The 26,922-nt window shown below is 50.0% G+C and overlaps 1 protein-coding gene and 1 long non-coding RNA gene across 11 annotated transcripts in view; both read left to right on the forward strand.

Annotated features, from left to right (window-relative positions):
- Positions 1-1,801: 1,801 nt before the first annotated feature.
- The window catches only part of LOC115183744 (MICAL-like protein 2), a 48,212-nt gene continuing 23,091 nt past the window's right edge, over positions 1,802-26,922 (forward strand). For 7 of the 10 annotated variants that reach the window (XR_003874053.1, XR_003874054.1, XR_003874055.1 and 4 more), the window contains exons 1-6: positions 1,804-2,182; positions 3,834-3,882; positions 16,457-16,598; positions 19,716-19,903; positions 20,547-20,677; positions 21,074-22,048. Coding sequence is in view for 4 of the 10 variants with exons in the window: in XM_029744840.1 (XP_029600700.1) it covers positions 2,040-2,182; positions 3,834-3,882; positions 16,457-16,598; positions 19,716-19,903; positions 20,547-20,677; positions 21,074-22,048 (1,628 nt within the window). In the remaining 6 variants the exon portion in view is untranslated. Of the gene's footprint in view, positions 2,183-3,833; positions 3,883-16,456; positions 16,599-19,715; positions 19,904-20,546; positions 20,678-21,073; positions 22,049-26,922 lie in introns of all 10 variants that reach the window. The other 3 variants (XM_029744837.1, XM_029744838.1, XM_029744839.1) reach the window with 1 other exon arrangement.
- Positions 22,529-22,693, forward strand: LOC115183746 (uncharacterized). Its single transcript, XR_003874059.1, has 2 exons — positions 22,529-22,596; positions 22,639-22,693. It is a non-coding gene; the product is annotated as an uncharacterized LOC115183746 (long non-coding RNA).

Raw genomic sequence — 26,922 nt, forward strand, 5'->3', positions numbered from 1 at the left:
AACAGGATCTCAGATCAGTATCTAGTATAGTACTGTAGTAGTTCCTCCCATATCTACCTGGAAACAGGATCTCAGATCAGTATCTAGGTGATAGTACTGTAGTAGTTCCTCCCATATCTACCTGGAACAGGATCTCAGTTCAGTATCTAGGTGATAGTACTGTAGTAGTTCCTCCCATATCTACCTGGAAACAGGATCTCAGTTCAGTATCTAGGTTATAGTACTGTAGTAGTTCCTCCCATATCTACCTGGAAACAGGATCTCAGTTCAGTATCTAGGTTATAGTACTGTAGTAGTTCCTCCCATATCTACCTGGAAACAGGATCTCAGTTCAGTATCTAGGTGATAGTACTGTAGTAGTTCCTCCCATATCTACCTGGAAACAGGATCTCAGTTCAGTATCTAGGTTATAGTACTGTAGTAGTTCCATATCTACCTGGAAACAGGATCTCAGTATGGTAGTGGGAAGGTGTCAGGTAACTTGGCAGGTTGGGCACACACACACACATTCTCCTGGCAGGACAGGTGGGTTAAGGTAGAGCAGACCAGGGACCACCTGGTAGCTTTAAGGGCTCTCCACGGTGATTTTCTACGGAGCTCCGTTTGTTTCGTGTTGCAAAAATGCAGTCGCACAAAAGTAGGTTGAGAGTTACGCAAACGAACCCCGTAGACTGTGTAGAACCCTTTAGTGTTACATAAAGCCACACCCACTGTGAGTCAGCTGTTTTACTGGTCTGCCTCCTACATCTAGGCCAAGATCAGACACAGATCCTCCTACATCTAGGCCAAGATCAGACACAGATCCTCCTTCATCTAGGCCAAGATCAGACACAGATCCCCTTTCAAAAGGAAAGTCACAGCCTTTATGTCAAATTCACTACTGATATTTACCATGTTCTTGCAACAAAATCACTTTAATTGTAAATTCATGACTAGAGCATTGCTTTCTTTCTCCCTCTCTCCTCTTTACTCTCTCTCCCTCTTCTCCCTCCCACAGAAACCTTTTCAGGTGTCAAATCAGTTGACTTAATCGGTTTGATTTGATCACCAAAAAGAACCCCATAGACGACTCTTGTAACTGATACTTGCCTTGTTCTTGCAACAAAATACTACCGTAATTGTAAATTCATGAATAGAGCAATACTTTCTTTCTCTCTCATCTTTCTCTCCCTCTCTCTCTCTAGCTATCCCTCAAAAGAAACAGCCACGGACCGATGACGAGCGTCAATGGGTGTAAGTTGATATCAAGAAACTCCGATATCAGAAAACACCCCCTTTTCCGGAAAGTACCCGTTTGACTCCGCCCATTCTACGTCATGACAAGAAACCTTTTCAGGTATCAAATCAGTTTTTATTTGATTGCCAAACAATCAAGGATGTATATCAACACTAGGTTGAATATACTATGTATTGGGCATTGAGAGGCTTTGAAGCCACCGGTCGGCCATATTGGTACTCCCCAGTAGCAGTCATCCATAGGAATTAATGGAATTATACAGTATTTCAATTAAATGTTTCAAGGACAAAATTACATGTATTTTTTTTGTAGTGGGGACAGTAGCATTAGTAATCTCCCCAAAATTATACTTGAAGGAAAATGTTTATATATATTTATTTTTTATGTTTATGTTTAGCTCACGTGTAAAGTATTGTGGTGTCAGTAATAAAATAAAAGTGGCGTTAACGAATGTTGACGTGAATAAATGGATTTCTATAGCTTCCAGAATATGTTTTCCATCGGTAGGGGAGTGACAAGATGGAGGCGCGGCGGCTTCAACACAGCGCCCCGTATGTATTATCTAGTGTATTTATATAAATCATTGAACAGAACCACGCGGACGACTTTCTCTCTCTCTCTCTTTTAACGCGGTTTCCCCAATCATTCGTCAGAAGTTGGATCAAAACCTTTTTCCCGTAAGGCGGATTTCAGTCAGTCTATTTATTGAAGTTGTGAAAACTCAACTAGTTGCCGTCAGATCGTGAACTTGGTTCGCGTCTTGCCGCTTGCACTCGGTTCGGGGTTTCGGGAGAGAACTAGGATGTCTGCGGTTAAAGCGCTGCAACAGTGGTGTAAGGTCCAGGTTCAGGGTTACAGAGATGTCACTATCACCAATATGACAACTTCTTTCAGGGACGGGATGGCTTTCTGCGCCCTCATTCACCGAAACAGACCCGACCTCATGTAAGTAGAGGGCAGTATCGATAGAACTACTTCGAGAGTTGCGAAATTCTATGAGGAAGTTAATAAACTCGACAGTTTAAACAGAATGAGTCTTGATTTTTGTCTTAGTTCCTATGGTGACAGCGTAACCTGTATTTATTGCAACAAAGTAGCCCTTGTATGCAACACGAAATAAATATTATGTTAAAGTTTCCTTTCATTGCCTGGAGGTAGTATCCTGTAAGTATCAGTAGCCTAACAACATGGACATGAAAACCCTACAACTCTTGCCAACTCAACGTGGCAGTAAACATTTGTGCTTCCTTCCGATTTGTAAACTAATCCTCAAATTAAAAACGGAATTTGACACGATTTCTGAATATAACACTATCTGTATATCAGTGATAAAGCCTAGTCTTTTGTCAAATCTTTCTTTTAAAGACACAGTAGATTATAGGTTTACAGTAAACAGCTGATGAGAGGGTAACCATCTAAACATAACATTGACTATTTGAGATAATCAGTAGCCTAGGAAGTCTACTGTTTGAATGACAAGGCGTCTTTTCCACATGTTTCACTCAAAGGAGAACTCAGTCTAAAGACCCAAATCTTTAGACTGAGTTCTCCTTTGAGTGAAACATGTGGAAAAGACGCCTTGTCATTCAAACAGTAGACTTCCTAGGCTACTGATTATCTCAAATATATATATATATATATATATAATCAGTGGAAAACTGGTGTGTGATACTGACTGAGTTGCATTTTGACATTTTAATAATAGAAAAGTGAATCACTGGTCATAAGATGGAGTGACATCATTGATGCTGTCGTTATGATTGTGTGGTTGTCAAGTGAAGACGTTTTTGAATGATTCTGCAAAGGAGTCGGAGCAAATGGAATGGCATCCCATGTGTTTGACGTATTTTGATACCACCACTGATTTCACTACAGCCATTACCACGAGCCTGTTCTCCCCAATTATGGTGCCACCAACCTCCTGTGGACTAGATTGAGATCCAGGGAATAATGGCAGGTAGCTTGTGTCAGTGGGGTGTGAGATCCAGGGAATAATGGCAGGTAGCTTGCTTCAGAGGGGTGTGAGATCCAGGGAATAATGGCAGGTAGCTTGTGTCAGTGGGGTGTGAGATCCAGGGAATAATGGCAGGTAGCTTGTGTCAGTGGGGTGTGAGATCCAGGGAATAATGGCAGGTAGCTTGCGTCAGTGTGGTGTGAGATCCAGGGAATAATGGCAGGTAGCTTGCGTCAGTGTGGTGTGAGATCCAGGGAATAATGGCAGGTAGCTTGCGTCAGTGGGGTGTGAGATCCAGGGAATAATGGCAGGTAGCTTGCGTCAGTGGGGTGTGAGATCCAGGGAATAATGGCAGGTAGCTTGCGTCAGTGGGGTGTGAGATCCAGGGAATAATGGCAGGTAGCTTGCGTCAGTGGGGTGTGAGATCCAGGGAATAATGGCAGGTAGCTTGTTTCAGTGGGGTGTGAGATCCAGGGAATAATGGCAGGTAGCTTGCGTCAGTGGGGTGTGAGATCCAGGGAATAATGACAGGTAGCTTGTGTCAGTGGGGTGTGAGATCCAGGGAATAATGACAGGTAGCTTGTGTCAGTGGTGTTATTGATGTGTCGTGTCATCAACTAAATCTGTGCTTCTTCTCCTCAGTGACTTTGATTCCCTGAAGAAGGAGAATGTCTATGACAACAACCACCTGGTAAGTTACTGATGAAGACACACATACGTGTGATAGCGGGATGGCTCGGGTGGTTGATGTCCTTGAGAATTTTTTGGCCTTCCTGTGACATCGGGTGCTGTAGGTGTCGTCGTCGCCCCCCCCCCCCCGTGATGCCTTGGGCAGACCGCACACCCTCTGGAGAGCCCTGCTGTTGCGGGCTATGCAGTTGCCGTACCAGGCGATGATTCAGCCTGACAGGATGATCTCAATTGTGCATCTGTAAAAGTTTGAGGGTTTTAGGTGCCAAGACAAATTTCTTCAGCCATAGACTGCTATAGATTATACAGCCAGCTGAGTCTCACTACTCCACACCATAGACTACTATAGATTATACAGCCAGCTGATTCTCACCATAGACTACTATAGATTATACAGCCAGCTGAGTCTCACCATAGACTACTATAGATTATACAGCCAGCTGAGTCTCACTACTCCACACCATAGACTACTATAGATTATACAGCCAGCTGTCTCACCATAGACTACTATAGATTATACAGCCAGCTGACTGTCACTCCAGACCATAAACTCCAGAAAACTGACCACCATTTTAGCACCAATTCATTATATAGAGTGATATATCTAGCCCTAACACTCTACCACTATACTTCTGACATAGAACTACAGTAACATTCTACCACTATACTTCTGACATAGAACTACAGTAACATTCTACCACTATACTTCTGACATAGAACTACAGTAACATTCTACCACTATACTTCTGACATAGAACTACAGTAACATTCTACCACTATACTTCTGACATAGAACTACATTCTACCACTATACTTCTGACATAGAACTACAGTAACATTCTACCACTATACTTCTGACATAGAACTACAGTAACATTCTAGCCTCTGAATTATTCTGACATGGAACTACAGTAACATTCTAGCCTCTGAATTATTCTGACATAGAACTACAGTAACATTCTAGCCTCTGAATTATTCTGACATAGAACTACAGTAACATTCTAGCCTCTGAATTATTCTGACATAGAACGACAGTAACATTCTAGCCTCATGGAAAATATTAGTGTTATTTCGAACAACCAACGAGCAACTCTGCCGTACACCAGCTGCATATTGAACGTTGAGATTACCAGAGGCCAGTCTCTATGGCAATGACAAGGAGTGGAATGTTAGCTACAGAGCTACACTACCCACAGCTCTGTGTCATGCAGGCCAGTTATTAATGATTAATGTAGTTGCCATAGTTACATGTCCTCTGAAAGCATAACAGGGCCATATCAACAGTTGGAAATTTGTGGGAATTTCTCCCGTTAGATTCCACACATACATTTTCACTTTTGTTTTGGAATGATCCTGTTCCCCCCTTTCCTCAGGGCAGGGAGAGAGAAGGGAGAGGTTAGCCTGGAGGTTTCCTCAGGGCAGGGAGAGAGAAGGGAGAGGTTAGCCTGGAGGTTTCCTCAAGGCAGGAGAGAGAAGGGAGAGGTTAGCCTGGAGGTTTCCTCAGGGCAGGGAGAGAGAAGGGAGAGGTTAGCCCGGAGGTTTCCTCAGGGCAGGGAGAGAGAAGGGAGAGGTTAGCCTGGAGGTTTCCTCAGGGCAGGGAGAGAGAAGGGAGAGGTTAGCCTGGAGGTTTCCTCAGGGCAGGGAGAGAGAAGGGAGAGGTTAGCCCGGAGGTTTCCTCAGGGCAGGGAGAGGTTAGCCCGGAGGTTTCCTCAGGGCAGGGAGAGAGAAGGGAGAGGTTAGCCTGGAGGTTTCCTCAGGGCAGGGAGAGAGAAGGGAGAGGTTAGCCCGGAGGTTTCCTCAGGGCAGGGAGAGGTTAGCCCGGAGGTTTCCTCAGGGCAGGGAGAGAGAAGGGAGAGGTTAGCCCGGAGGTTTCCTCAGGGCAGGGAGAGAGAAGGGAGAGGTTAAGCCCGGAGGTTTCCTCAGGGCAGGGAGAGAGAAGGGAGAGGTAGCCCGGAGGTTTCCTCAGGGCAGGGAGAGAGAAGGGAGAGGTTAGCCTGGAGTTTTCCTCAGGGCAGGGAGAGAGAAGGGAGAGGTTTAGCCTTGAGGTTTCCTCAGGGCAGGGGAGAAGGAGAAGGGAGAGGTTAGCCTGGAGGTTTCCTCAGGGCAGGGAGAGAGAAGGGAGAGGTTAGCCCGGAGGTTTCCTCAGGGCAGGGAGAGGTTAGCCCGGCGGTTTCCTCAGGGCAGGGAGAGGTTAGCCCGGCGGTTTCCTCAGGGCAGGGAGAGGTTAGCCCGGAGGTTTCCTCAGGGCAGGGAGGGGTTAGCCCGGAGGTTTTCCTCAGGGCAGGGAGGGGTTAGCCCGGAGGTTTTCCTCAGGGCAGGGAGAGGTTAGCCCGGAGGTTTTCCTCAGGGCAGGGAGAGGTTAGCCCGGAGGTTTTCCTCAGGGCAGGGAGAGGTTAGCCCCGAGGTTTTCCTCAGGGCAGGGAGAGGTTAGCCCGGAGGTTTTCCTCAGGGCAGGGAGAGGTTAGCCCGGAGGTTTTCCTCAGGGCAGGGAGAGGTTAGCCCGGAGGTTTTCCTCAGGGCAGGGAGAGGTTAGCCCGGAGGTTTTCCTCAGGGCAGGGAGAGGTTAGCCCGGAGGTTTTCCTCAGGGCAGGGAGAGGTTAGCCCGGAGGTTTTCCTCAGGGCAGGGAGAGGTTAGCCCGGAGGTTTTCCTCAGGGCAGGGAGAGGTTAGCCCGGAGGTTTTTCCTCAGGGCAGGGATGAGGTTAGCCGGAGGTTTTCTCAGGGCAGGGAGAGTGTTAGCCCGGAGTTTTCCTCAGGGCAGGGAGAGGTTAGCCCGGAGGTTTTCCTCAGGGCAGGGAGAGGTTAGCCCGGAGGTTTTCCTCAGGGCAGGGAGAGGTTAGCCCGGAGGTTTTCCTCAGGGCAGGGAGAGGTTAGCCCGGGGTTTTCCTCAGGGCAGGGAGAGGTTAGCCCGGAGGTTTCCTCAGGGCAGGGAGAGGTTAGCCCGGAGGTTTTCCTCAGGGCAGGGAGAGGTTAGCCCGGAGGTTTTCCTCAGGGCAGGGAGAGGTTAGCCCGGAGGTTTTCCTCAGGGCAGGGAGAGGTTAGCCCGGAGGCTTTTCTCAGGGCAGGGAGAGGTTAGCCCGGAGCTTTTCCTCATGGCAGGGAGAGTTAGCCCGGAGCTTTTCCTCAGGGCAGGGAGAGGTTAGCCCGGAGCTTTTCCTCAGGGCAGGGAGAGGTTAGCCCGGAGCTTTTCCTCAGGCAGGGAGAGGTTAGCCCGGAGCTTTTCCTCAGGGCAGGGAGAGGTTAGCCCGGAGCTTTTCCTCAGGGCAGGGAGAGGTTAGCCCGGAGCTTTTCCTCAGGGCAGGAGAGAGTTAGCCAGGCGGGGAGGTTAGCCGGAGCTTTTCCTCAGGGCAGGGAGAGGTTAGCCCGGAGCTATTCCTCAGGGCAGGGAGAGGTTAGCCCGGAGCTTTTCCTCAGGGCAGGAGAGGTTAGCCCGGAGCTTTTCCTCAGGGCAGGGAGAGGTTAGCCCGGAGCTTTTCCTCAGGGCAGGGAGAGGTTAGCCCGGAGCTTTTCCTCAGGGCAGGGAGAGGTTAGCCCGGAGCTTTTCCTCAGGGCAGGGAGAGGTTAGCCCGGAGCTTTTCCTCAGGGCAGGGAGAGGTTAGCCCGGAGCTTTTCCTCAGGGCAGGGAGAGGTTAGCCCGGAGCTTTTCCTCAGGGCAGGGAGAGGTTAGCCCGGAGCTTTTCCTCTGGGCAGGGAGAGGTTAGCCCGGAGCTTTTCCTCTGGGCAGGGAGAGGTTAGCCCGGAGGTTTCCTCTGGGCAGGGAGAGGTTAGCCCGGAGATTTCCTCAGGGCAGGGCGAGAGAAGGGAGAGGTTAGCCCGGAGGTTTCAACTGTGTGTGTGTGTCATGGCTGGCCTGCCTTCAGAAGTGAAAGTTGGATCATAGTAATGTAAACAGCTTTTTATAGCTGTAGTGATGAACTGATAAGTCAGCCGGTTTCAGACACAGACATGTTGTTTATCAAATCATGTTGTCACGGGCCACAGCTCAAATGGCACCCTATTCCCTAAATAGTGCACTACTTTTCACCAGGGTCCACAGGGCTTGGGTCAAATGTAGTGGACTTTATAGGGAACAGGGCCCTACTTGGAATGCTGTTATGGAGTAGCTCTTCTGTCCTTCCCTTCTGCTTCCATGGAGTTGGAGTTCCAGGAAATGGTGTGGATGAGGGGAGCATGTCCTGCTGCAGACACACACACACACACACACACACACACACACACACACACACACACACACACACACACACACACACACTTTGACTGTTGAAACCCCCGGGCTTTCCATTCTTTCTCCTAGTCATCAGGAAAGCCAGGAACATTTCTGACTTGAAAGTGAGGAATCTAACAGGAGAAATTCCCAAGAACTCCAGACTGTTGATGGTCCTGCAATGGTTTCTCTTTAAGTCCTGAATCTCTGCTGTGATCTATCCTGTCCTGTCTTTATATGTCTGTTTCTCTTTCCTGAATCTCTGCTGTGATCTATCCTGTTTTTACATGTCTGTTTCTCTTTCCTGAATCATTGCTGTGATCTATCCTGTTTTTACATGTCTGTTTCTCTTTCCTGAATCATTGCTGTGATCTATCCTGTTTTTACATGTCTGTTTCTCTTTCCTGAATCTCTGCTGTGATCTATCCTGTTTTTACATGTCTGTTTCTCTTTCCTGAATCTCTGCTGTGATCTATCCTGTTTTTACATGTCTGTTTCTCTTTCCTGAATCATTGCTGTGATCTATCCTGTCTTGTCTGTTTTCTTCTCATACTTTATTTGTTCTGGTGTAAAAACTAAGCTGTAGTACCAGGCCAGCCAGCCTGCCTGGCCAGCCAGCCAGGCCAGCCAGCCAGCCTGCCAGCCAGCCAGCCTGGCCAGCCAGCCAGGCCAGCCAGCCAGCCTGCCAGCCAGCCAGCCAGGCCAGCCAGCCAGGCCAGCTACTTCAGTTGCTTGGGCTGTATTCACACACATAGTCCATTACAACACTAAGACCTACATAGCAGCTACTGTAAACAAGGAGTTAACACACATTCTGCCTTGCAAATTCAGAAATTAGTGGACAGGGATTTTTTAAACACAGAAATGGTAACAAAGACATCTCTCATTCTCACACACAAAGTCACTTTACCAGTTATTTCAGTCATGTGTGGTGTGGGAGTGTTGGAATGAGAACAGCGCTTTGTCTCTGCCTCTATAGACCAATGGGAGTGTTGGAATGAGAACAACACTGTCTCTGAGTCTCTGCCTCTATAGACCAATGGGAGTGTTGGAATGAGAACAAGACTTTGTCTCTGAGTCTCTGCCTCTATAGACCAGTCCCTGAGTCAGCAGATCTCCATATCTACAGTGTGTTGTAGCATGGTTCTGTCAATCTTGATAACAATATCTAAATCACATGTTATTGGTCACATGCTTGGTAAACAACAGGTGTAGACTAACAGCTGATTGGTCCTTCCCAACAAGGGAGAGAGAAAGAACATAGACAAGTAGTACAACAGTAATCACACGTCAATAAACACACAATGAGTAACGATAACTTGGCTCTATACACAATGAGTAACGATAACTTGGCTCTATACACAATGAGTAACGATAACTTGGCTCTATACACAATGAGTAACGATAACTTGGCTCTATACACAATGAGTAACGATAACTTGGCTATATACACACTGAGTAACGATAACTTGGCTCTATACACACTGAGTAACGATAACTTGGCTCTATACACACTGAGTAACGATAACTTGGCTCTATACACACTGAGTAACGATAACTTGGCTCTATACACAGTGAGTAACGATAATTTGGCTAAATACACAATGAGTAACGATAACTTGGCTATATACACAATGAGTAACGATAACTTGGCTCTATACACAATGAGTAACGATAACTTGGCTCTATACACACTGAGTAACGATAACTTGGCTCTATACACACTGAGTAACGATAACTTGGCTCTATACACACTGAGTAACGATAACTTGGCTCTATACACACTGAGTAACGATAACTTGGCTATATACACACTGAGTAACGATAACTTGGCTATATACACAATGAGTAACGATAACTTGGCTATATACACAATGAGTAACGATAACTTGGCTATATACACAATGAGTAACGATAACTTGGCTCTATACACAATGAGTAACGATAACTTGGCTCTATACACAATGAGTAACGATAACTTGGCTCTATACACAATGAGTAACGATAACTTGGCTCTATACACAATGAGTAACGATAACTTGGCTCTATACACAATGAGTAACGATAACTTGGCTCTATACACAATGAGTAACGATAACTTGGCTCTATACACAATGAGTAACGATAACTTGGCTCTATACGCAATGAGTAACGATAACTTGGCTCTATACGCACTGAGTAACGATAACTTGGCTCTATACGCACTGAGTAACGATAACTTGGCTATATACGCACTGAGTAACGATAACTTGGCTCTGTACGCACTGAGTAACGATAACTTGGCTCTGTACGCACTGAGTAACGATAACTTGGCTCTGTACGCACTGAGTAACGATAACTTGGCTCTGTACGCACTGAGTAACGATAACTTGGCTCTGTACGCAATGAGTAACGATAACTTGGCTCTGTACGCAAGAGTAACGATAACTTGGCTTCTGTACGCACCGAGAGTAACGATAACTTGGCTCTGTACGCATCCGAGTAAAGCTATACTTGGCTCTGTACGCACCGAAGTAACGATAACTTGGCTCTGTACGCACCGAGTAACGATAACTTGGCTCTGTACGCACCGAGTAACGATAACTGGCTCTGTACCACCGAGTAACGGTAACTGGCTCTGTACGCACGAGTAACGTAACTTGGCTCTGTACGCACCGAGTAACGGTAACTTGGCTCTGTACGCACCGAGTAACGATAACTTGGCTCTGTACGCACCGAGTAACGATAACTTGGCTCTGTACGCACCGAGTAACGATAACTTGGCTCTGTACGCACCGAGTAACGGTAACTTGGCTCTGTACGCACCGAGTAACGGTAACTTGGCTCTGTACGCACCGAGTAACGGTAACTTGGCTCTGTAACGCACCGAGTAAACGGTAACTTGCTCTGTACGCACCGAGTAACGGTAACTTGGCTCTGTACGCACCGAGTAACGGTAACTTGGCTCTGTACGCACCGAGTAACGGTACACTGGCTCTGTACGCACCGAGTACGGTAACTTGGCTCTGTTACGCACCGAGTACACGGTAACTTGGCTCTGTAGCACCGAGTAACGGTAACTTGGCTCTGTCGCACGCGTAACGGTACTTGGCTCTGTACGCACCGAGTAACGGTAACTTGGCTCTGTACGCACCGAGTAAACGGTAACTTGGCTCTGTACGCACCGAGTAACGGTAACTTGGCTCTGTACGCACCGAGTAACGGTAACTTGGCTCTGTACGCACCGAGTAACGGTACTTGGCTCTGTAACGCACCGAGTAACGGTAACTTGGCTCTGTACGCACCGAGTAACGGTAACTTGGCTCTGTACGCACCGAGTAACGGTAACTTGGCTCTGTACGCACCGAGTAACGGTAACTTGGCTCTGTACGCACCGAGTAACGGTAACTTGGCTCTGTACGCACCGAGTAACGGTAACTTGGCTCTGTAAGCACCGAGTAAGGTACTGGCTTGTACGCACCGAGTAACGGTAACTTGGCTCTGTACGCACCGAGTAACGGTAACTTGGCTCTGTACGCACCGAGTAACGGTAACTTGGCTCTGTACGCACCGAGTAACGGTAACTTGGCTCTGTACGCACCGAGTAACGGTAACTTGGCTCTGTACGCACCGAGTAACGGTAACTTGGCTCTGTACGCACCGAGTAACGGTAACTTGGCTCTGTACGCACCGAGTAACGGTAACTTGGCTCTGTACGCACCGAGAACGGTAACTTGGCTCTGTACGCACCGAGTAACGGTAACTTGGCTCTGTACGCACCGAGTAACGGTAACTTGGCTCTGTAACGCACCGAGTAACGGTAACTTGGCTCTGTACGCAACCGAGTAAAGGTAACTTGGCTCTGTACGCACCGAGTAACGGTAACTTGGCTCTGTACGACTACACGCGTAGTAACGGTAACTTGCTCTGTACGCACCGAGTAACGGTAACTTGGCTCTGTACCACCGGAGTAACGGTAACTTTGGCTCTGTACGCACTCGAGTAACGGTAACTTGGCTCTGTACGCACCGAGTTAACGGTATACTGTGGGCTCTGTACGCACCGAGTAACGGTACTTGGCTCTGTACGCACCGAGTACGGTAATTGCTCTGTACGCACCGAGTACGTAAAACTTGGGCTCTGTACGCACCGAGCTACGGTACCTTGGCCTCTGTACGCTATGCCGAGTAACGGTAACTTGGCTCTGCTACGCACCGAAGTACGGTACTTGCTATTACGTCACCGATTAACTTGGCTTGTACGCATCCGAGTAACGGTAACTTGGCTATGTACGCACCGAGTAACGGTAACTTGGCTATGTACGCACCGAGTAACGGTAACTTGGCTATGTACGCACCGAGTAACGGTAACTTGGCTATGTACGCACCGAGTAACGGTAACTTGGCTATGTACGCACCGAGTAACGGTAACTTGGCTATGTACGCACCGAGTAACGGTAACTTGGCTATGTACGCACCGAGTAACGTAACTTGGCTATGTACGCACCGAGTAACGGTAACTTGGCTATGTACGCACCGAGTAACGGTAACTTGGCTATGTACGCACCGAGTAACGGTAACTTGGCGTATGTACGCACCGTACGGTAACCTTGGCTATGTACGCACCGAGTAACGGTAACTTGGGCTATGTACGCACCGAGTAACGGTAACTTGGCTATGTACGCACCGAGTAACGGTAACTTGCTATGTACGCACCGAGTAACGGTAACTTGGCTATGTACGCACCGAGTAACGGTAACTTGGCTATGTACGCAAACCGAGTAACGGTAACTTGGCTATGTACGCACCGAGTAACGTAACTTGCTATGTACGCAACCGATAACGGTACTTGGCTATGTACCACCGAGTAACGGTAAACTTGCTATGTACGCAACCGAGTAACGTAACTTGGCTATGTACGCACCGAGTAACGGTAACTTGGCTAGGTAAGCGCACCGAGTAACGGATAACTTGGCTATGTACGCACCGAGTAACGATAACTTGGCTATGTACGCACCGAGTAACGATAACTTGGCTATGTACGCACCGAGTAACGATAACTTGGCTTGTACGGCACCGAGTAACGATAACTTGGCTATGTACGCACCGAGTAACGATACTTGGCTATGTACGCACCGAGTAACGATAACTTGGCTATGTACGCACCGAGTAACGGTAACTTGGCTATGTACGCACCGAGTAACGGTAACTTGGCTATGTACGCACCGAGTAACGATAACTTGGCTATGTACGCACCGAGTAACGATAACTTGGCTATGTACGCACCGAGTAACGATAACTTGGCTATGTACGCACCGAGTAACGATAACTTGGCTATGTACGCACCGAGTAACGATAACTTGGCTATGTACGCACCGAGTAACGATAACTTGGCTATGTACGCACCGAGTAACGATAACTTGGCTATGTACGCACCGAGTAACCGATAACTTGGCTATGTACGCACCGAGTAACGATAACTTGGCTATGTACGCCCCGGTAACGATAACTTGGCTATGTACGCACCGAGTAACGATAACTTGGCTATGTACGCACCGAGTAACGATAACTTGGCTATGTACGCACCGAGTAACGATAACTTGGCTATGTACGCACCGAGTAACGATAACTTGCTATGTACGCACCGAGTAACGATAACTTGGCTATGTACGCACCGGTAACGATAACTTGGCTATGTACGCACCGAGTAACGATAACTTGGCTATGTACGCACCGAGTAACGATAACTTGGCTATGTACGCACCGAGTAACGATAACTTGGCTATGTACGCAATGAGTAACGATAACTTGGCTATATAGACAGGGTACCAGTACTGAGTCAATGTGCAGGGGTACGAGGTAATGGAGATCCTATGTAGATAGTCTGGTTAACTATTTAGCAGTCTAATGGCTTGGGGGTAGAAGCTGGTCAGGGTCCTGTTGGTTCCAGACTTGGTACATCGTTATCGCTTGCCGTGCGGTAGCGTAGAATGAGAACAGTCTATGACTTGGGTGGCTTTAGTCTGACAATTTTTAGGGCCTTCCTCTGACACCGCCTGGTATAGAGGTCCTGGATGGCAGGAAGCTCGGCCCCAGTGATGTACTGGGCCGTACACACTACCCTCTGTAGTGCCTTGTGGACGGATGCCAAGCAGTTGGCAGCACGGCGAGATGCTCTCAGCGGTGCAGCTGTAGAACTTTTTGAGGATCTGAGGACCCATGCCAAATCTTTTCAGCCTGCTGAGGGGGAAGAGATGTTGTCGTGCTTTCTTGTTCTGTGCTCCCAGGCATTCCAACGTTCTTGATATCTCTTTGTTCCCAGGTGTACAGCCTTCTATGTATCTGTGTGTTCCAGCCTTCTATGTATCTGTGTGTTCCAGCCATCTATGTATCTGTGGGTTCCAGCCATCTATGTATCTGTGTGTTCCAGCCTTCTATGTATCTGTGTGCTCCAGCCTTCTATATATCTGTGCGCTCCAGCCTTCTATATATCTGTGTGTTCCAGCCTTCTATATATCTGTGTGCTCCAGCCTTCTATATATCTGTGTGCTCCAGCCTTCTACAGTGGGGGGAAAAAAGTATTTGATCCCCTGCTGATTTTGTACGTTTGCCCACTTACAAAGAAATTATCAGTCTATAATTTTAATGGTAGGTTTATTTGAACAGTGAGAGACAGAATAACAACAAAAAAATCCTGAAAAACGCATGTCAAAATGTTATAAAATGATTTGCATTTTAATGAGAGAAATAAGTATTTGACCCCTCTGCAAAACATGATTTAGTACTTGGTGGCAAAACCCTTGTTGGCAATCACAGAGGTCAGACGTTTCTTGTAGTTGGCCACCAGGTTTGCACACATCTCAGGAGGGATTTTGTCCCACTCCTCTTTGCAGATCTACCCATACCCATCCACGACCCATTTTCAATGCCCTGGCTGAGTGAAGGAGGTTCTCACCCAAGATTTGACGGTACATGGCCCCGTCCATCGTCCCTTTGATGCGGTGAAGTTGTCCTGTCCCCTTAGCAGAAAAACACCCCCAAAGCATAATGTTTCCACCTCCATGTTTGACGGTGGGGATGGTGTTCTTGGGGTCATAGGCAGCATTCCTCCTCCTCCAAACACGGCGAGTTGAGTTGATGCCAAAGAGCTCCATTTTGGTCTCATCTGACCACAACACTTTCACCCAGTTGTCCTCTGAATCATTCAGATGTTTATTGGCAAACTTCAGACGGGGATGTATATGTATTCTTGAGCACGGGGACCTTGCGGGCGCTGCAGGATTTCAGTCCTTCACGGCGTAGTGTGTTACCAATTGTTTTCTTGGTGACTATGGTCCCTGCTGCCTTGAGATCATTGACAAGATCCTCCCGTGTAGTTCTGGGCTGATTCCTCACCGTTCTCATTGCAACCCCACGAGGTGAGATTTTGCATGGAGCCCCAGGCTGAGGGATATTGACAGATCTTTTGTGTTTCTTCCATTTGCGAATAATCGCACCAAATGTTGTCACCTTCTCACCAAGCTGCTTGGCGATGGTCTTGTAGCCCATTCCAGCCTTGTGTAGGTCTACAATCTTGTCCCTGACATCCTTGGAGAGCTCTTTGGTCTTGGCCATGGTGGAGAGTTTGGAATCTGATTGATTGATTGCTTCTGTGGACAGGTGTCTTTTATACAGGTAACAAGCTGAGATTAGGAGCACTCCCTTTAAGAGTGTGCTCCTAATCTCAGCTCGTTACCTGTATAAAAGACACCTGGGAGCCAGAAATCTTTCTGATTGAGAGGGGGTCAAATACTTATTTCCCTCATTAAAATGCAAATCAATTTATAACATTTTTGACATGCGTTTTTCTGGATTTTTTTGTTGTTATTCTGTCTCTCACTGTTCAAATAAACCTACCATTAAAATTATAGACTGATCCTTTCTTTATCAGTGGGCAAACGTACAAAATCAGCAGGGGATCAAATACTTTTTTATATATATCTGTGTGTTCCCGCCTTCTATATGTCTGTGTGTTCCTGCCTTCTATATGTCTGTGTGTTCCCGCCTTCTATATGTCTGTGTGTTCCTGCCTTCTATATATCTGTGTGTTCCAGCCCTCTATATGTCTGTGTGTTCCAGCCTTCTATATGTCGGTGTGTTCCAGCCTTCTATATGTCTGTGTGTTCCAGCCTTCTATATGTCTGTGTGCTCCAGCCTTCTATATTTCTGTGTGCTCCAGCCTTCTGTATGTCTGTGTGCTCCAGCCTTCTATATGTCTGTGTGCTCCAGCCTTCTATATGTCTGTGTGTTCCAGCCTTCTATATGTCTGTGTGCTCCAGCCTTCTATATATCTGTGTGCTCCAGCCTTCTATATGTCTGTGTGCTCCAGCCTTCTATATATCTGTGTGCTCCCAGGCGTTCCGGGTAGCGGAGGATGAGTTGGGGATCCCAGCTCTGTTAGATGCTGAGGACATGGTGGCCCTGAAGATACCAGACAGACTCAGTATTCTGACATATGTCTCACAATACTACAACTACTTCCATGGCAAATCACCTAGTGAGTAGTACACATACACACATACATATTGAGTAAACATGTGCAAGCATACATGCACATGACACGCTGCCCACATGATACCCACACGCTGCCCACATGATACCCACACGCTGCCCACATGATACCCACACGCTGCCCACATGATACCCACATGATATCCACATGCTGCCCACATGATACTCACATGCTGCCAACACGCTGCCCACATGATACTCACATGCTGCCAACACGCTGCCCACATGCTGCCCACATGATACTCACACGCTGCCCACATGATGCCCACATGCTGCCCACTTGATACCCACATGATACTCACATGCTGCCAACATGCTGCCCACACGCTGCCCACATGATACCCACACGCTGCCCACATGATACCCACACGCTGCCCACATGATACCCACACGCTGCCCACATGATACCCACACGCTGCCCACATGATACCCACACGCTGCCCACATGATACCCACACGCTGCCCACATGATACCCACATGATATCCACATGCTGCCCACATGATACTCACATGCTGCCAACACGCTGCCCACATGATACTCACATGCTGCCAACACGCTGCCCACATGCTGCCCACATGATACTCACACGCTGCCCACATGATGCCCACATGCTGCCCACTTGATACCCACATGATACTCACATGCTGCCCACACGCTGCCCACATGATACCCACACGCTGCCCACATGATGCCCACACGCTGCCCACACGCTGCCCACATGATACTCACACGCTGCCCACATGATACTCACACGCTGCCCACATGATACTCACATGCTGCCAACACGCTGCCCACATGATACCCACATGATACTCACATGCTGCCAACACGCTGCCCACATGATACTCACATGCTGCAGACCCGCTGCCCACATGCTGCCCACATGATACTCACACGCTGCCCACATGATGCCCACATGATGCCCACATGCTGCCCACTTGATACCCACATGATACTCACATGCTGCCAACATGCTGCCCACATGATACTCACATGCTGCCCACATGCTGCCCACATGATACTCACATGCTGCCCACACGCTGCCCACATGCTGCCCACATGCTGGCCACATGATATTTACATGTTGCCCACATGATACTCACATGCTGCCCACACGCTGCCCACATGCTGCCCACACGCTGCCCACATGATACTCACATGCTGCCCACATGCTGCCCACATGATACTCACATGATACTCACATGCTGCCAACACGCTGCCCACATGATACTCACACGCTGCCAACACGCTGCCCACACGCTGCCCACACGATACTCACACGCTGCTCACACGATACCCACATGCTGCCCACACGCTGCCCACATGATACTCACATGCTGCCAACACGCTGCCCACATGATACTCACATGATACTCACATACTGCCAACACGCTGCCCACATTATACTCACATGCTGCCAACACACTGCCCACATGATACTTACATGCTGCCCACATGATACTCATATGCTGCTAACACGCTGCCCACATGATACTCACATGCTGCCAACACGCTGCCCACATGATACTCACATACTCACACGCTGCCCATATGATAGTCACATGCTGCCAACACGCTGCCCACATGATACTCACACGCTGCCCACATGATACTCACATGATACTCACATGCTGCCCACATGATACTCACATGCTGCCAACACGCTGCCCACATGATACTCACACGCTGCCCACATGATACTCACACGCTGCCCACATGATACTCACACGCTGCCCACATGAAACTCACACGCTGCCCACATGATACTCACACGATACTCACACGCTGCCCACACGATACCCACACGATACTCACATGCTGCCAACACGCTGCCCACATGATACTCACATGCTGCCAACACGCTGCCCACATGATACTCACATGCTGCCAACACGCTGCCCACATGATACCCACATGCTGCCCACATGATACTCACATGATACTCACATACTGCCAACACGCTGCCCACATGATACTCACATACTACCAACACGCTGCCCACATGATACTCACATGCTGCCAACACGCTGCCCACATGATACTCACACGCTGCCCACATGATACTCACATGCTGCCGACACGCTGCCCAAATGATACTCACACGCTGCCCACACGATACTCACACGCTGCCCACACGATACTCACACGCTGCCAACACGCTGCCCACATGATACTCACATGCTGCCAACACGCTGTCCACATGCTGCCAACACGCTGTCCACATGCTGCCAACACGCTGCCCACATGATACTCACACGCTGCCCACATGATACTCACACGCTGCCCACATGATACTCACACGCTGCCAACACGCTGCCCACATGATACTCACACGCTGCCCACATGATACTCACACGCTGCCCACATGATACTCACACGCTGCCCACATGATACTCACATGCTGCCCACATGATACTGACATGCTGCCAACACGATACTCACATGCTGCCAACACGCTGCCCACATGATACCCACATGCTGCCCACATGATACTCACATACTGCCAACACGCTGCCCACATGATACTCACATGAAACTCACATACTGCCAACACGCTGCCCACATGATACTCACACGCTGCCAACACGCTGCCAACACGCTTCCCACACGATACCCACACGCTGCCCACATGATACTCACATGCTGCCCACATGATACTCACATGCTGCCAACACGCTACCCACATGATACTCACACGCTGCCCAAATGATACTCACATGCTGCCAACACGCTGCCCACATGATACTCACACGCTGCCCACATGATACTCACACGCTGCCCACAAGATACTCACATGATACTCACATGCTGCCAACACGCTGCCCACATGATACTCACACGCTGCCCAAATGATACTCACATGCTGCCAACACGCTGCCCACATGATACTCACACGCTGCCCACATGATACTCACACGCTGCCCACAAGATACTCACATGCTGCCAACATGCTGCCCACATGATACTCACACGCTGCCCACATGATACTCACACGCTGCCCACATAATACTCACATGCTGCCAACACGCTGCCCACACGATATGGGCACACACATACTGTGATGAACTTTGTGATCAAGTTGTGTGTGTATGTGTGTGTAGTTGGCGGCATGGCGGGGATAAAGCGTCCAGCGGAGGCATCCACAGAAGAGGGGCCTTCTGGGAAAAAGAACCAAGCAGTTGTCTCCAAGGTCTTCCCCGCCTCCACCCCCTCTAAATCCGCTACTGAGAACTGCCCTCCCCCCTCTTCCTCACCCAAAGCCTCAACCAGACCAGACAGGGCAGCACAGGTAAGGATCTCCTTTAAATACTCTTCTCCAGGGTTGGCCAACCCTGTTCCTGGAGAGATGCCCTCCTGTAGGGTTTCACTCCGCCCCAGTTGTAACTAGCCTGATTGGTCTTATTAACAAGCTAATTATTATTACTAGTTGTTGATGGATATTGATGTTGTAGTGAATGTTGAAGGGTTATTAGCAAAGCAAGTGTTTCACTGTACCTTGTGCACGTGACCAATACACTTTGATTTGATTGTATTGCCAGTCTGTCAGATAGTCCAGTGAGTGTCGTTGAGACTGGTAGGCTATGAACAGGTGCTTTGTCAAAGCCTATGTCAGATATTTAGCTCCATATAACGAGTTGAGGAATACAATAAGATTCTCCTCTTTTCTAGTGTAGGTTTGTAATTCAACATTTTTTGTTTTCGGTTTTGTTTCTAGCAATTTGAAATAAAAAGAATCATTGTTTCACAGACCCACTGTAGTCCCTCCAATAACCCCTAGGTTACTAGGTTAAATACTGTCTGTTGTAACTAACAGAAGGCTAATCTGTCCCCCCCAGAAGGATGTGTTGTCAGAGCGCTCCAATAACCCCTAGGTTACTAGGTTAAATACTGTCTGTTGTAACTAACAGAAAGCTAATATTTCCCCCCCCCAGAAGGATGTGTTGTCGGACCGCTCCAATAAGACGGGGACTCTGAGCAGTAAGTGTTTCGTGTGTAATAAACACGTTCATCTGGTCCAGAGACACCTAGTGGATGGGAGGCTGTATCACAGGAGCTGTGCCAGGTAAGACTTAATGACTCCACCATGTGTTATTATACCAGTCACCTATTGAAAGGGTTAACTCTATGGAGCTGTACCATGTGTTATTATACCAGTCACCTATTGAAAGGGTTAACTCTATGGAGCTGTACCATGTGTTATTATACCAGTCACCTATTGAAAGGGTTAACTCTATGGAGCTGTACCATGTGTTATTATACCAGTCACCTATTGAAAGGGTTAACTCTATGGAGCTGTACCATGTTATTATACCAGTCTATACACGGACAGGTGGAGACAGAGATTTGGTTGGTTGACAGATGTGCAGACAGCCAGACACAATATTGTTTCTACCACTGGTCTTCTGTGTTCTCCATATATATAGGTGTTCTATGTCATGTCTGTTCCTGTGTTCTCCAGGTGTTGTGAGTGTTCCACCACTCTACTGTCTGGTAACTGTAAACCTGGACCAACACCAGGCTCCTTCATCTGTACCTCCCACCACCACCCCCAGGGGGCGCTGCCAACACACACCCCTCTCCGAGACCTGGCCAAAAACAACCCTACTACCCCTGCTGCCTCCAAATACACCCCTCACCCTCCTCCCACTGTCAAGACCACCCCTCTCTCAGACCTCTCCAAGAATACCCCCGGACCCAAATACACAGACCCCTCGAAATCCACCCCAGCTCCGACACCCACCAGTACCCCCTCCAAATTTGGCCCTAGCTGGCTGAGCTCCAAAACCACCACCCCCTCTGCCGCCTCCTCGCGGCCCAGCCCGGGGCTCTCCTCCCTGGGCATAGTGAGTCCTGCAGCCTCTGGACCCACCACAGTCCCACGGAGCTTCAACACTACAACTAGCGCCACCACTCCCACAGCATCCAAGACCCAGCAGGCCCGGCTCCAGTTCTTCCAATCTGGGAACACCCCCACTGGGCAGGAGAACCAGGGCAAGACCCAGGGACAGGCACAGAGTCTACCCACAAATAGAGTCCCGAACGCCGGCTCGCAGGGGACAGTAGTGGGGGTTGGCCAGGGTGTGAGTTTGGGTGGGGTAGGGGGTTCAGGTTGGGGTGGGGATGTGGTGGTAGGGGACAGGGACGTGGTTCAGGGTAGAGGTAGAGTTGTCTTCAAGATGGATAGTGGTGTGAAAGCCTCTCCATCTAAAGAAGACTGCAGTACCAAGACCCAGGCTGCTGCTGTCATCACTAAGAAACTAACAGAGAGCAACAACACAACAGCTGCTGCTGTCATCACTAAGAAACTAACAGAGAGCAACAACACAACAGCTGCTGCTGTCATCACTAAGAAACTAACAGAGAGCAACAACACCACAGCTGGTGCTTCAAGTCCTCCCTGGCCCCCTGTAGGACTGAAGAAGACTGAGAACAGGTGAGACATCTCAGACATTCTCAGAACTCAACTCTCTCCTCAGGACCCCAAAGGGGTGCACGTTTTGGTTTTTGCCGTAGCGCTGCACAGCTGATTCAAATAATCAACTAATCATCAAGCTTTGATCATTTGAGTCAGCTGTGCGGTGTTAGGCGGTGCTTCATTTGTAGATCGGGAAGTCCCGGAACACATAGTCAGCGTGAAAGCAGGGGTTATCGGGGGGCTCTGAGGTACCGGAACACATAGTGAGCGTGAAAACGGGGGGTTATCGGGGGGCTCTGAGGTACCGGAACACATAGTGAGCGTGAAAGCGGGGGGTTATCGGGGGGCTCTGAGGTACCGGAACACATAGTGAGCATGAAAGCGGGGGGTTATCGGGGGGCTCTGAGGTACCGGAACACATAGTGAGCGTGAAAGCGGGGGGTTATCGGGGGGCTCTGAGGTACCGGAACACATAGTGAGCGTGAAAGCAGGAGGTTATCGGGGGGCTCTGAGGTACCGGAACACATAGTGAGCGTGAAAGCGGGGGGTTATCGGGGGGCTCTGAGGTACCGGAACACATAGTGGGGGGTTATCGGGGGGGCTCTGAGGTACCGGAACACATAGTGAGCGTGAAAGTGGGGGGCTCTGAGGTACCGGAACACATAGTGAGCGTGAAAGCAGGGGTTATCGGGGGGCTCTGAGGTACCGGAACACATAGTGAGTGTGAAAGCAGGGGGTTATCGGGGGGCTCTGAGGTACCGGAACACATAGTGAGCGTGAAAGCAGGGGGTTATCGGGGGGCTCTGAGGTACCGGAACACATAGTGAGCGTGAAAGCAGAGGGTTATCAGGGGGCTCTGAGGTACCGGAACACATAGTGAGCGTGAAAGCGGGGGGTTATCGGGGGGCTCTGAGGTACCGGAACACATAGTGAGCGTGAAAGCAGGGGGTTATCAGGGGGCTCTGAGGTACCGGAACACATAGTGAGCGTGAAAGCAGGGGGTTATCGGGGGGCTCTGAGGTACCGGAACACACTGAGGAAAACAAGTGTTGAACAGAACGTAGCAGCGCAGCAGACAGAGTAAACAGCCAAGTAGACTACTGTCTCTGGTGGTGAAACGGACAGCGCTCTCCAAGTAGACTACTGTCTCTGGTGGTGAAACGGACAGCGCTCTCCAAGGTACTGATTCATTCAAAGCGTTTTAGATGTCACTGCAGTTCACCCACATACTCCAGTACAGCTGCGGGGTTTACACAAGTCCCACTTTCTTATAGCATCGTTTTCTCGACATCAATGTACAGGAACATTTTACTGTCCAGTCCAGCTTCTAGTTCTGCTGGTTGAATCCCTCCAGTGGTTTGTAGACAAAAGCTCTCAACCTTTCTGCATGTTGTCCAGTCCAGCTTCTAGTTCTGCTGGTTGAATCCCTCCAGTGGTTTGTAGACACAAGCTCTCTACCTTTCTGCATGTTGTCCAGCCCAGCTTCTAGTTCTGCCTGACAAACCAGGAGTTATTAATTTACTTGTTCTTGAACTTCTAATTTGCACCTGCTCCGAGAACTTCGTCGGTGCATGATGCACTACCCCCCCCCGTGTCAGGATCAGTTACATACCACACTGCCCCCCGTGTCAGGATCAGTTACATACCACACTGCCCCCCGTGTCAGGATCAGTTACATACCACACTGCCCCCCCGTGTCAGGATCAGTTACATACCACACTGCCCCCCCGTGTCAAGATCAGTTACATACCACACTGCCCCCCCGTGTCAAGATCAGTTACATACCACACTGCCCCCCCGTGTCAAGATCAGTTACATACCACACTGCCCCCAGTGTCAGGATCAGTTACATACCACACTGCTCCCCCGTGTCAGGATCAGTTACATACCACACTGCCCCCCCGTGTCAAGATCAGTTACATACCACACTGCCCCCCCCCCGTGTCAGGATCAGTTACATACCACACTGCCCCCCCCCCCGTGTCAGGATCAGTTACATACCACACTGCCCCCCCCCCCCGTGTCAGGATCAGTTACATACCACACTGCCCCCCCCCCCCCGTGTCAGGATCAGTTACATACCACACTGCCCCCCGTGTCAGGATCTGTTACATACCACACTGCCCAGGATCTGTTACATACCACACTGCCCCCCCACCCCCGTGTCAGTGTCAGTTACATACCACACTGCCCCCCCCCCCCCCGTGTCAGGATCAGTTTACATACCACACTGGCCCCCCGTGTCAGGATCAGTTACATACCACACTGCCCCCCCCCGTGTCAGGATCAGTTACATACCACACTGCCCACCCCCCCGTGTCAGGATCAGTTACATACCACACTGCCCCCCCCGTGTCAGGATCAGTTACATACCACACTGCCCCCCCCGTGTCAGGATCAGTTACATACCACACTGCCCCCCCGTGTCAAGATCAGTTACATACCACACTGCCCCCCCGTGTCAAGATCAGTTACATACCACACTGCCCCCCCCGTGTCAGGATCAGTTACATACCACACTGCCCCCCCCCCGTGTCAGGATCAGTTACATACCACACTGCCCCCCCCGTGTCAAGATCAGTTACATACCACACTGCCCCCCCCCGTGTCAAGATCAGTTACATACCACACTGCCCCCCCCCGTGTCAGGATCAGTTACATACCACACTGCCCCCCCCCGTGTCAGGATCAGTTACATACCACACTGCCCCCCCCCCCCCGTGTCAAGATCAGTTACATACCACACTGCCCCCCCCCGTGTCAAGATCAGTTACATACCACACTGCCCCCCCGTGTCAGGATCTGTTACATACCACACTGCCTGCCCCCCGTGTCAGGATCTGTTACATACCACACTGCCTGCCCCCCCGTGTCAGGATCTGTTACATACCACACTGCCTGCCCCCCCGTGTCAGGATCTGTTACATACCACACTGCCCCCCCACCCCCGTGTCAAGATCAGTTACATACCACACTGCCCCCCCACCCCCGTGTCAGGATCAGTTACATACCACACTGCCCCCCCCCTGTGTCAGGATCAGTTACATACCACACTGCCCCCCCCCCCCGTGTCAAGATCAGTTACATACCACACTGTCCCCCCCCCGTGTCAAGATCAGTTACATACCACACTGTCCCCCCCCCCCCCGTGTCAAGATCAGTTACATACCACACTGCCCCCCCGTGTCAAGATCAGTTACATACCACACTGCCCCCCCGTGTCAAGATCAGTTACATACCACACTGCCCCCCCCGTGTCAGGATCAGTTACATACCACACTGCCCCCCCGTGTCAGGATCAGTTACATACCACACTGCCCCCCCCCCCCCCCCCGTGTCAAGATCAGTTACATACCACACTGCCCCCCGTGTCAGGATCAGTTACATACCACACTGGCCCCCCGTGTCAGGATCAGTTACATACCACACTGCCCCCCCCCCCTGTGTCAGGATCAGTTACATACCACACTGGCCCCCCGTGTCAGGATCAGTTACATACCACACTGCCCCCCCCCCCCCGTGTCAGGATCAGTTACATACCACACTGCCCCCCCGTGTCAGGATCAGTTACATACCACACTTCCCCCCGTGTCAAGATCAGTTACATACCACACTGTCCCCCTGTGTCAGGATCTGTTACATACCACACTGCCCCCCCCCCCCGTGTCAAGATCAGTTAGATACCACACTGCCCCCCCCACGTGTCAGGATCTGTTACATACCACACTGCCTGCCCCCCCGTGTCAGGATCAGTTACATACCACACTGCCCCCCCCCCCCCCCCCCGTGTCAAGATCAGTTAGATACCACACTGCCCCCCCCACCCCCGTGTCAGTTACATACCACACTGCCCCCCCCCCCCCCCCCCCCCCCCGTGTCAGGATCAGTTTACATACCACACTGGCCCCCCGTGTCAGGATCAGTTACATACCACACTGCCCCCCCACCCCCGTGTCAGGATCAGTTACATACCACACTGCCCCCCCCCCGTGTCAAGATCAGTTACATACCACACTGCCCCCCCGTGTCAAGATCAGTTACATACCACACTGCCCCCCCCCGTGTCAGGATCAGTTACATACCACACTGCCCCCCCCCCCCCCCCCCCGTGTCAAGATCAGTTAGATACCACACTGCCCCCCCCACGTGTCAGGATCTGTTACATACCACACTGCCTGCCCCCCCGTGTCAGGATCAGTTACATACCACACTGCCACCCCCGTGTCAAGATCAGTTACATACCACACTGACCCTCCCCCGTGTCAAGATCAGTTACATACCACACTGCCCCCCCACCCCCGTGTCAGTGTCAGTTACATACCACACTGCCCCCCCCACCCCCGTGTCAGTTACATACCACACTGGCCCCCCGTGTCAGGATCAGTTACATACCACACTGGCCCCCCGTGTCAGGATCAGTTACATACCACACTGCCCCCCCACCCCCGTGTCAGGATCAGTTTACATACCACACTGGCCCCCTGTGTCAGGATCAGTTACATACCACACTGGCCCCCTGTGTCAGGATCAGTTACATACCACACTGCCCCCCCACCCCCGTGTCAGTTACATACCACACTGGCCCCCCGTGTCAGGATCAGTTACATACCACACTGCCCCCCCACCCCCGTGTCAGGATCAGTTACATACCACACTGCCCCCCCACCCCCGTGTCAGGATCAGTTACATACCACACTGCCCCCCCCCGTGTCAGGATCAGTTACATACCACACGGTCCCTCCCCATAACCTCTATGTATAAATAAGAGGGCAGGTCGGGGATCAGTGTGGCAGGATGGGATAATTACATAGAAATATCACTGTACTTTTACATGATGGTCTTTCTGGGGGGCAGGAGAAATAGCGAGCAGGCAACTTGATGTAACTCCGATC

The sequence above is a fragment of the Salmo trutta genome, unplaced genomic scaffold, assembly GCF_901001165.1.
Source record: "Salmo trutta unplaced genomic scaffold, fSalTru1.1, whole genome shotgun sequence".
NCBI lineage: Eukaryota > Metazoa > Chordata > Actinopteri > Salmoniformes > Salmonidae > Salmo > Salmo trutta.